This window comes from Camelus bactrianus, chromosome 11 (assembly GCF_048773025.1).
Source record: "Camelus bactrianus isolate YW-2024 breed Bactrian camel chromosome 11, ASM4877302v1, whole genome shotgun sequence".
Classification (NCBI taxonomy): domain Eukaryota; kingdom Metazoa; phylum Chordata; class Mammalia; order Artiodactyla; family Camelidae; genus Camelus; species Camelus bactrianus.
In genome coordinates, this window is record NC_133549.1 from 71,668,850 (window position 1) to 71,681,282 (window position 12,433).

General features: G+C 45.5%; 1 protein-coding gene across 15 annotated transcripts in view; it reads right to left on the reverse strand.

The window, feature by feature from the left end:
• KCNMA1 (potassium calcium-activated channel subfamily M alpha 1) overlaps positions 1-12,433 on the reverse strand; it is a 705,404-nt gene that overhangs the window by 270,758 nt on the left and 422,213 nt on the right. For all 15 annotated transcript variants that reach the window (XM_045522775.2, XM_045522776.2, XM_074374290.1 and 12 more), the window contains exon 5: positions 11,917-12,028. In XM_045522775.2, the coding sequence (XP_045378731.2) occupies positions 11,917-12,028 (112 nt within the window). The remainder of the gene's footprint in view (positions 1-11,916; positions 12,029-12,433) is intronic.

A 12,433-nucleotide genomic window follows, 5' to 3' on the forward strand; every position in this document is an offset into this window, starting at 1 on the left:
ATGTATCAAAATCACCTGGATAATTTATTAAACCAAATTCCCCCAAAAGAATCTATAGGTTTGGGTGCGGGCCTGAGAATTTTCACTTCTAATGAGCTCCCAGGTGACATGCTGGCCTAACATTGCTCTGGGAGGAACATGCTTACTTCTGAGATACGTGGAATCTACTTTGGGCTGGGCTGGCCAACTTTCCTCCCTCTGTTCCTCCTCTGAATTCCTATACATTTATTGTTCATTCTTCCTTATAAAGTACCCACCTAATTAAATTACCAACATCTTAAAGGCAGAGCTACCCAACTGTAAGCCACTCCCCCCAGGAATCAGTGGGTTGCACATAGTAGGTGTTCAGTTGAATAAACGCATCAGTGTCTCGGAGTTGCTTCCCAGTGTTCATTTTCACCCCACCAGCTCAGACTGCCAGGTCAATCCACCACGGCCCTGATCTCATCCAGAAGAATCGAGGCATCTATTTTTTGAAGATGACGGGAAGGTAAATATCCACCCAGTCCTAGAGATTTAGGTTGCTTGGGGAGGCTGTTCCAATAATACCCTAGATGAAGTACAGCCATCTGGAGAGGGTTTGGCATCGATGAAAACCTACTGCTGCATTTGTTCCTTGAAGACATTCATTTTAGAATGTTATTTCCAATTTGGCACATCACGAGCTGTGCACGTCAGGGAGGATTTAGAATCTCTTCTACCTACAGAGGGCATCTTATTTAAAGCACGTCCCTGACAATGCAATACCAAGGGAACACGACTGGAAATCTCCTACAGGGGAACCATTTCTGCAGAAGCAGTTTCTGCTACAGCAGCTACTGGAGCAGCAATTGGCTTCCGGAAAAGCACCCAAACTGGCAGCGGTCCACTTTGCAGGGTCTGCTTTCTTCAGAACTCAATCTCAGGGACAGCACTTAATGAGCCCATTTCTCTTGTCCGACGCAATCCAGTCTCGATGCTATCCCCAAGATGCATGGTGCCAGTGCGTTTTTTTCCCCAGAATATAAGATCAGACAAAGAGTAATCTCTAACATGAGAGTCCATTCAGGATGGACTAACAATAGTAGCATGGGTTATTTTTACTTATTTTGCTGCTTGTATAGAAAAAACTAAGACACTCAGAAGAGGAGGCTATTTTTTTTAAAAAGTAGTTTGGAGGCTGGTAAGTTACAGAAATCATCAACTCAATTTTTCCAAAAAAAAAAAAAAAAAAAAAAAAGGAATGAGTTACTCTTCTTCTTAATTTCCTCTCTCACCTGAAAGTACCAATGAAATTCTGTTAGGGTCTCTCTGCCTTTTGTCAGGGGACTGGAGAAAGGTAGAAGCTGTATTTTAGTCTTTGATCTGATTGGACTGTTAGACTAGTTTTTTTAGTGTAATGATTGGTTGGATAAGCTTATAGCTTGAGCATAATACAGCATTGAGGAACATGGACCCTGGAGGCAGACTGTCTGAGTCCCAAGCCTGGTACTGCCACTTCCCAACATTGTGACTCTAGGGAAGTTACTGAACCTCTCTATGGTTCGGATTCCCTATCTGTAAAATGGGGCTAAAAATGACACCGATTTCCTAGTCTTGTTTGGAAGAAGACCTGAGACTATTGCATATGTACACGCATATACGTACATACACATACACACACAGAGATGTATAATACGAACACATCCAACTCTGTTCTGGTCACAGAAGAGCTCTCTCTTTTAGAGCTCTCTATCTCCCAACCTCTCTCCCTCCCAACCTCTCTCCCTGCCCCCAAACACATCCCACCCGGAAAAGAGAGGCCTCACAACCACTGACTGCAGGGAGGGGCTTACTTAGAAGGCTCTGGGCTTTAGAGAATCTGGAGTGCAGCCGCCTCGGGTTATGGGTTACGGAGCAGGTGAACCCTGCAGACTCGGGAAGGCCCTTCCTTCCAGGCCTGGGGCACTGTGACCTGGAACTCCCTTGGTCACAGTGGCTGAGCCCACGCAGGGCAAAGTGAGTGTGCCCACCCCTCTGCTAACCACAAACCGCCCTTGTGAGTTGGAGCTTATCGTTCCCGGTCCCTCTTTCGCAGACTTAATCTCACTCTAACGCAGCAGAGTCCGGGACAGTCCTGCAGGGGGAACCAGAGCCAAAAAGGCCATTTCAGCAGCTGTGAGAGAGTCCCGAGGATGAAGCTGGGGCCGGAGATGGGCCCAGGGCCTCTTTTGTGCCTTTTCGCCTACCTAGGCCTAAAGTACATTTAATTCAATTTGGGTGGGGTGGTGAGGGGTTCATTTTGACACTGTTCTAATGAATTCTCTAGCATCCGTCCAAGAAAGCTATTTACTTTTCTTTTAGATACAGACTTTGTATAGACATTGGTCTTTTCACTAAAAATAATATCAATAAGCATTTGTTAAGCTTCCACTGTCTGCAAGAGTGTTCCAGGTGTACACAAAGTAAAAGTCCCTAGTGCTTTGTGCTTTCTTTCACAGAACTCATATCCTTGAGCAGAGGGTCCAAGAGACTCTTCTACGCTCTGTATGGAAACGCTCTGTATCTGTGCCCTCCAGTACCTTAGCCACCAGTCACATGGAGCTACTCAGTACTTGAAATGTGGCTACCATGACTGAAAAACAGAGTTTTTATTTAATTTTGATGAATCTCCATTTAAGTAGCCAGATGTGAACAGTGGCTACCATATTGGACAGCACGGTTTAGACTGGACATCCTTGCTACTTAAAGCCTGGTCCCCAGGCCTGAAGCCGCAGAACCACCTGAGAGTCTGTAGAACTGCAGAGTCCCCAACCCCACCCCATACCTCATGAATCAGAAATTCCCCTCTAACAAGGTCTCCTGGTGCCTCGCCTGTGCACTGAAGTTTAGGAAGCACTCCTCTGGGGACAAATGAACCCAACATTCACAGCTGAGGGCGAACACAGGAGGTTCTTGACCATCTTGCACTTTAGATGCAGTTGTGGGTGTTGAAGAATGCAGAGCCTGGGTCACTGCCTCCACTCCCAGCCCACATCCTCTCACTTAATTGGTTGGAGGTTTGGCCTGAACATCGTGAGTTTTAAAGGCTCATCAGGGATTTTAAGGGACAACATTCTGAGAACCACATAGCCTAGGACAGTGGTTCTCAAAATTGAATGAACATCAAGGTGACCGGGGGGACTTGTAAAACACAGGTTGCTGGATCAAACCCTCAGAGTTTCTGATTCACTGGGTCTGGGTTGGGAACTAAGAATCTGCAGTTCTAACAGGTTTTCAGGTGATGCTGTTGACCTGGGAACCACATTTGGCAAACCACACTTTGAGAACCCCTGGCTGAGTCATTTTAAGAGCACAGGCTCCAGAATCAGACCGACTTGGGCTAAGTCCTGGATCTACTCTTTACTACCTGAGGAAGTTACCTAACCTCCAAACCTCTGCTTCCTAAATTGTAAAATGGGGCTAGAAGTATCTACTCACTGGATTGCTGGGAACACTAACTGAGGTAATGCCTAAGAAATGCTGAGCCCAGTGTCTGGTCTTAATAAGCAATCAATAATTGTTCATTATTATCATGCTTGTAAGAAGACACTCATTCATTCACTCAGCAAGCACAAATGATGTGTCAGGCACTGTTCCAGGCACCGGGGACACAAGCAAACCACCAAGATGGTCAAGGTCCTGCCACACTACCCGTAGAACTTGAATTCCAACTGATAGCAAACAGACCAGTCACATTGCTCTTACAGCATTAATCACAAGACAAAGTAAATTAAGGTCAGAGAGGAATTCATTCCAACTGGGAGAGTGGAAAAGCTTCACACAGGAGGTGGGGTTGGAGCTGCGCATCAATGAGGAGAGGGGTGACCTCCAGAGAGGTGGGCAGAGACTCACTCAGGGAAGACGCAGCGGGGCGGACGCAGCCTGCTGGGGCTGGGCCGGAAGCCTCAGGAGAAAGGGAGGCAGGGAGGCAGGGCTGTGTGCCTGGCACTGCCTCCACTCCAGGCCCAAATCACACTCTGCTTTTTATTTTTCATTTTGTTTCATTTTTTTCTGAACCTCAATACACTAAAAAGTACTGATGTTCTGAAAGTGAAACCAGTCAAAGGCTTTTACTCCTTTTTCTTAGTTGAAGTATAGTCGATTTACAACGTTGTGTTAGTTTCTGGTGTACAGCATAGTGATTCCGTTGCAAATGTATATATTCTTTTTCACTATAGGCCATTACAAGATATTGAATATAGTATGTGGGCTACACAGTAGGGCCTTGTTCATCTATTTATATATATATATATGATTTCACTATGTAAAATTTATTTGCCTTTTTTCTTTTTATAAAAAATGTGTAACACCAGCACCTACTCTTCAGTGACTTTATCAAAACTATTCTCTTTTGTAGAATACACACTGGCATTGAAACAGTTTAAATAAATGTAAAGGCTATCTACAAAAAGTCAGTTTTGATTTCTTGTATCCCCCCCATACTTTATGAGTCTGCACACATATATACAGTAGTTAGTGTCTGCAAGTCTCGAACTCCCAGTTTATCCCTCCACTGTGCCCCTGTCCCGTTTGGTAACTATAAGTTTGTTTTCTATGTCTGTGAGTCTGTTTCTGCTTTGTAAATAAGTTCATTTGTGTCTTTCTTTTAGATTCCACCTATAAGTGATATCATATGATATTTGTCTTTCTCTATTTGACTTCACTTAGTATGATCATCTCCAGGTCCAACCATGTTGCTGCAAACGGCATTATTTCACTCTTTTTTATGGCTGAGTATCCCATTGTATGTATGTATATGTATGTATGTATGTATGTGCATGTGTGTGTGTGTGTGTGTGTGTGTGTGTGTGTGTGTGTGTGTGTGTATGACAACTTCTTTATCCATTCACTTGTGGATGGACATTTAGGTTGCTTCCATGTCCTAGCTAATGTAAACAGTGCTGTTATGAGCATTGGGGTGCATGGCTTTCACCCTTAATTACTCTCACCCCATGCAGAGGTTAGTCACTGAAGGTCCTGATACGAAGCTCCCCTCACCTGCTGTGGGGTTCTTCAAGCAAGGGAGTGGCTTTGGGTCCAGACACCCTATGAAGTGCACAGACAACACAGAGACTCCTGGTACTTCAAGTGAGCCCCTGAAAGACCGAGCACTAAAGGGGAAAGTGGTATTCTGACCCCACACGTCACCTTCCTTGGCGAAATGGCGACACGCTCTCACAACTGGTCACTCATCTGGCTTCCAAAACTGTTTCTCTCTACTCTTAAGTAAACTCCAGAAAAGCAAGAAAGCATGAGATCTAATGAAAGAGGGCTTTTAAGCAAAGGATATGCAGACTGAACAAGTTCTTCTTAGTTGCAACAGCCCCACAGGAAGGGGCGCCCAGACTTCACTGTAACTTGCTTAAGAACAACGATAACAAGCACATCTATCTAGTAATTCATTTGTTGCCAGGAAAGAAAAAAACCCCACAATACTACATAGAAAGGAGGTGGGTGGGGGGTGTCTTGGGCTCCAAACGGAATGTCCCCAACGGTCTCCTCCCATGACAGGCTGGAAGAGTGTGAAGAGTCAAGGGCACAGAGGGCCCTAAATGCCTACTGGAGACTTTGGACTCCAAAGGGCTACGTGGAGCCCCTGGCAGGTCTGAACAGTCCTAATTTTCCCTGGTTCTTGACTTCGGGCAAGTCACTTACTCCCTCCCTTGGAGCCTCAGTTTCCCCTTTGGCAAAATGGGAATAATAATAATACCCCTGTTAGTAGGCAGAATAATGACCCGCTGGAATATCCATGCTAATCCCCAGAATGTGTGAATATGAGAACTTACATGGCAAAAGGCAATGAAGGTAGCAGAGAAGTGAAGATTTCCAATCAGCTGACCTTGACGTGGGGAGGGGGCCCTGGGTTATCCAAGTGGACCCAATGTAATCACAAGGGGTCCTTAAAAGTAGGAGAGGGAGACAGAAAAGAGAGGCAGAGAGAGGTGAGGACAGAAAGCAAGATGGGAGAGACGCAAGGTGAGAAGGTCCTTGCCCACTGTGGCTGGCTTGGAAGACGGAGGAAGCGGCCAAGAGCCAAGGCACGTGGGAGGTCCCCAGAAGTAGGAGAAAGCAAGGACGTGGAATCTTCCCCCGAGCTACCAGAAGGGAGCACAGCCCTGAAGACACTTCTATTTTAGCCCAAAGAGACCTATGTTGGACTTCGAACCTCCACAACTGCAAGACAATAGATTTGTGTTGTGTTAAGGCACGGCGTTTGTGACAGCTTGTTATAGTGGCAACAGGACACTGAAACATCCATCTGGCAGGGTCGTGAGGCTGGTGGCACGCTGTAAAAACACCTTCTCATCCCAGAGGCTACTACCATCCAGGGGCGCTTGTCATTTTCCAGACAGGGAGGCTCCCGTCTCCTAGGAATGCTCGCTGCTTCCCGCCCTGCCTGTCTCACCCATCAGCACAGGCCTCAGCTGAACCCCTGCCCCTCGCAGAAGCCACCTCGCTTTCCTCCGCCCACACGAGCCCTCTCTCCTCTGAACTCCTGCGGCCCTTGCAGCCTCTACCTCGCAATTTCAGAGGTAATGATACAGCGGGTGGTGCTACCTGCTGTTGCTGCATGTGTGTTTATTTTGGTTCCAAAACCAAATTGAAACCTTGGTCTCAAATAGGAACTATGTTTTGTCCCGTTGTTGTTTGCTGTTGTTTTTAAGAATCTGTGCTTTTTTTTTTTTTAATAGTCCTGTTCGGATCACCTTTTGACACAAAAAGGGGCTGCCTGGGCATATGTTTCTAAGCAGATATCCTAAATCACCCTATGACTGGGCACTAACTCATTTTTTCTATTTTTTAAGCAGAAGTTTCTATTTTCTCCCAGAGTTTGCTAAAAGGTCTCAGGTCTAAGGCCAGGTCTAATGCAGACCAGAGAACCAGGGTTAGTTTTTGACCACAGTTCAATGACTGGGGCTCCTGACCATCCTCTCATTTCATCAGTCAGAGAAGAAGGGACCATTTTGGAAATCACAGTAAAACTAGGAAAGAAGGTGGCCAAACATCTGCTCCTTTTATTCCAGGGCTGAATACACAGTAGGTTCTCAGTAACAGCCAGGTAGATGACCGGCCAGTGAGCGCATTCTTGTTTTTTCCTCTACTCTCTTCTTTTAACCACACAAGCTGGCCCTCGATAAAAACACATAAAAAAGCAAACAAAGGAGGCACAGCCCAGTGACCTACCCTGGGGACATAGTTCCCACAAGAATGAGACAAACAGACAAAAGAGTTCTCCCTGGAGCATGTTATTCAAGTCTCAAAATAAGATCCATCTCGCATTTCAAGGTACATTTATTTTAGGGAGCTAGGATAAGGATTTTGTGAATAAGCTGGTGTGTGGGAACAGGAATTAAAATAAGTAGCGACTTGCCGCCTGCCGACGTGGATGTCCTCACATCCCACTGCCTTATTTTTGGTTCCATTCTGGTTTGTTTTCTTCTCTGGGGCTTTCAGAGATGATGGGTTAGAAAGAGAGGCTGGGGATAATCATGGCTTCTGTTCATTAAGCTGGTCCCATGGACGCGGTCCTTTACTCACAACTTCACTGAACCCCATGACAATGCTCTGAGACGAGCGCTAATATTGTCCCCATTGCACAGGTGAGAAGACTGAGTTTAAGACAGGGAAAATGACCTTGCTCAAAGCGACCTGTTAGCAAGAGGCTGAGCCACCATGTGAGCTGAGGTGGTGGAGCCCAAAACTTGGCTCTGACCCACTCAGCTCTATTGACTGAGAACCTGTAGGAGCCCCCAGCCCTCTCTCTCTCTCCCTCTCTCTCTCTCTCTCAGGTGGATCAGGTCCAATCTCGAAGTCGCTAAGGTACCCTGGGACTCAGGAGACTCCACGCTAGCTCTGTGTGTTTCCCTGATCTGAATGGCAATTCTAGAAACTGGAGATGGATGAGGAAGACTAGGAAGAAGAGGAAACATGGGCTGGGTGCTTTTAAATAAGATCTCTTCCCCTCCCTGCCTGTCTGAAGGGAAGCTTCTGTGAGTAAGAGGAGACGGAGGGGTGCCAGCATAAAGACAGCTCAGTCATTCCCAACCCAGTCCTCAAAACCCCAGATCTCTCAAGGGTAAGGACAGAGGCAGAAGAGCCACATACGAGAACAGACATAAAGTCAGACCAGATCATGGGTAAAGCACCGTCCCCCACTCCCAGGCTGTGGGACACTGGATGAGAGAGTTAACCTCTCTGAGCCTCCATCTCCTTATCTGTAAAATGGGGACAATAATTCCTTCCTCACAGGTTTACTCCGAGGACTAGGTCACTTCACATACGCAAGGGGCTTATCAGAGTGCCCCACACCTAGTACAACTGGAATAAATAGCTGTTTTTATTAAAACCCTGTCCAGTGGGCTAACATGATGCATGCAGAAAAGTCAATAAATATTCTCCTCTGTAATAGGCAATTATATACGAACAATAGGAAATCTAACGTGATGTGAGTGATGCTCTAGCAGAAATAAGGGTGGGGGCATGGTGTTCATACTGCTTTTTACCCCCCGTGGTGCCAGCTACAGACAAGCCCTCTGCTCCCGGCAGGGCTCCTGCAGCACTGGATCGACCTCAGGTTCCTGCATCTTCTCCCAAACCTCAGCCCGTCAAAGCAGTGCCTTTTCATTTTCTGAGAGGAGGGCAGCACTTCATGAAACACCCTGTTTAATGGGATGATTCCTTTTACTTTATAAGCCATACCTCATGGGAATGTTCATTTTTATCTCTGGAGCTCATCGGTACCATAAGTGTTTCATGGTGTAATAACCCATGGATTAAATCAGACACGGGAACCTCCTTGAAATATTATTATACTGAATTCTCTACCATAACCGGCAGACCAGTTTTGGATTTTTTAGCCAAGGGGCTTAGTTACCAACAAGCCAAAAGCCTCTCATTAAAGGTGTTTTCTCCAACAAGAGGAGAAAGGTGATTTGTTGTTATTATTTCATAGCCCAAAAGGTTGCTGGTTTCTGTTTCCAGGCTCAATAGCACTTTCTAACATACTACATAATTTACTCATTAGGCTTGTTTTTAATCCTGTTCTTCCCCCGTGCAACGTCAGAGGGCGACACTGGGATGAGCTGATGTGGGATGCAGTCTATTTTCTTCACTGTTGTTTCCTAATCATCTGGAAAAGTGCCCGGCACATAGTAGGTGCTTTATAAATATTGTTCAATTCATTAACAGATTAAAGCACATTTTAGAGCATGTCTTCTTGAATAGCAACCACAGCTGATACAAAGTATCTCTCATTACTTCTCCCTTCTCTCTTTCTTCCCTTTTTCTGTTCACTTGGATAGATTTTCACTAGATCAGAACATACCTCCAAAAATCAGGATGTCATCTTCCACAAAAAGGCAGGGTCCAAGCCCTTCTGACACTAAGACTTTCCAGGGAGCATCTCACTCACAGCAAAGGAGACCCGGCTCCAGACCCTCACCTGGGGTGAGACCTGCTAGCTGCAGAGGAGGGACGTCTCCACCACCATCAGGAAGGGGTCCCCTCCAACATCTAGGATCACAAGGGACCCTGACATAAAAGTCAGATGCAGGAAGTAGGAGGACCAGAACGTAATTCAGTCCAAACCTCCCATTTTTTTTGATGGGAAAATTGAGGGTTCAGAAAAACAAAGTGGTTGTCCAAGTGCACAGAGGAATTAGAGCACAGCCAAGAAGAGAAGGCAGGTTCTTTTTCTTGCTTCTTTACTTCTTCCTTTCCTCCCTCCATCTGTCTCTCCCCCTCCCTCCCACTTCCTTCCTCCCCTGTTTCTTCCCTCCCTTCCTTTTTTCCTTGTCTATTTGTTTGGGATAGGTGTGCATATGTGTGTGTGTGTGTGTGTGTGTATGTGTGTGTGTGTGTGTGTGTGTGTGTGTGTGTGTGTGTGTGTGTGTGTGTGAACTCTTTGCAACAAGATGGTTTAGAAGGAGCCCCAGCGAGCAGTCCATATATAATGCTGACCCAGGTACACTGGTGATTTAATTTCACTGACTTCTCAGTCCTCCACAACAACCAAGATCCCAAATTTTCTCAAATTGCCCATGAATGATGTAAAAGTCTTGGAGACTTTCTGAGCCAAAAGAAACTTTTAGACATCATCTGGCCCAATCTCTATTTTACAGATGAAAAACAGCAGGCCAAGGGAAGAAAGGTGAGTTCCCCAGGTGACAAAGTCAGCTGAGCTGAAGGGACTGGGACCCCAGGCACCAGAGCACATGAACACACACTTGGGATGCTTCTCAGTGGTACGTGGCTCTAATGGTCTCATCACGCTGGAAAGAAAACCCCATCCAAGCAAGCACATCTCAGGTCACAAAAGAAAATGTTTCCACTGAACAAGTGAATACAATTCTAATGAGAAAACAAGTACAAAGCAGAATCTGTATAAGATACACACACACTGGGGCATACACACACATGCATGTGATTACTGCATATGTTACATATAAAAGATGTGTCTTTTTAAAATACTTGATACAAGGCATATAATAAGTTCACAGTACTAGCAAGGACAAAAAGACATACTGCTAGTGGAAACACAATTGATACAACATTTTTGAAAAGTTATCCATTAATATCTGTTCAAACTAAAATACACATACTCTTTGATTCAGCAAGTCCTCTTCCTGGAACCTGGAACTAACTACAGAGATAGAATTGCACAGATATGTGGATGAGAGTGTTTACCAAACCACTGTTTATACTAGAAAACAATCAGGAGGTGCATCATTGGGGTTATGGCTGAATCAATGCGGTACAGCAACGTATGGGCTTTTTGTGCAACTGTTTTAAAACAAATCATCACAGAGTTGAAGGAATGGCAATCAGTTATCAGGCAGTAAGACAGCCAAAGTGCAGTGCGATGTGATTAATACAATGATTTTGCACAAAGACCACCACCTCTAAAAAAGTATTATATGTGCACATCCGTGTTTGTTCATGGTGGAATCCGCATGAAGGAGAGATGTGGAACTCTGCTAACACTGAGCATCCCAGGGAGAAGGCAGTGAGGGATGCGGGCAGAAGAGATGCTTAATAGTTTCTCTATACATCTTTGAATGTTTACACTAACTACAATACATATATATGGGAAAAAACTAGGTAAAGACCAAAAATTTATGAACATAAAGACAAAGGAACCCACAAATAGCCCTCAAAGTCCTGTTTCAGCCTCCACTCTTTCCTTGTAGACTCGAGAAAGCAGGAGCGTTCTGAAGAAATTACTCTGTGCAGCAAAGAGAACCTCAAAGCAGCCTCTTTAAGCCTTTGGCTGCCACGACCATCCTCTGAGCTGGTTACCTTTCCCACCAAAGTGGTCCTAGTCCTGATACAGGAAGTACCTGCCAGCCAGAGGCAGAAAGCGAGGTGTGAACCCAGCACCAGCAAAAGCCCTTCCTTTAACACAGGAAAGGGGCTTGATCTCTCTCCAGGTGAGAGTGATCCTAGACACTTTACCTGATCCTGTCCCACAAAGAACTCACAACTACAAGTAAACCATGCAGGTCCCACTCTTCACAAGACTAAGAAGGACATAGAAGATAACTGTGGCAGGCAGGCCTTCCGGGGCACCTGAACCAGCTACTCGGAAAGCTGGCCTTGTCCCCCTGGGCTTCTTTGTCCAGTCCTGAATCCCAGTTGAATGAAAAGTGACAGAACCACAAACGTAGAGGTTCTGGCTGTGGCAGTGATGACCACTGGGCTTCAACAAGGATAAAACTGCGTTCTCTGAAGCACTACCTGTGCAAATCCTCAAAGAGGACTGGCACCATCAACTTCTAAAACCCCAAGAGCTGTTCACATGAATACACAAAACTTTCTTACTGGGGGGACAGCCCAGTACCTCTGAGGCACCCTGGGTGCTAGATTTCAGCCACGGCTCAGGAACCAGTAAGAAGAAAATAAAAGAGATGGACTTACCAAGCCAACTTCTGTTTAAGTACACAGACACAAACACGGGGGGCACCGTGAAGAAGTCTACTACAGAGTTCACTTCCAGCCAGAACCACAGCTTGTCATTGGCTGCAATAAACTGGGGGAAAGAGAAGAGAGAAAAAATGAGAAGCATGGGGCCGGCATTCAAATGCTACCCTTTCGCCAAAAGATATGTTTTGGTTTTTCATGGGGGCCTGGAGGGAGATGTTATGTTCTTCTCATGTCTACACCAATCACGTGCTATTTTGATGTTAGAATTCAGTACACAGCCTTTTCTAGAAAGTGACAATATGCTCTGTTGGCCCTGGGGGGAGATCAGCTGGTCTGTTTTTCTGTGATTTTCAACAGCATCCTAGGGAACTGTGGGTGATCTCACCCTTCTTAAAGTCTCTAATATAAATATAACTGTAAATAAAGCATACATATGCCTTCATTCACATGCACACACACAATCTCTGTAATCCACATTCTGTACCGCCTCCTTCATACACAGGGTCTAGTA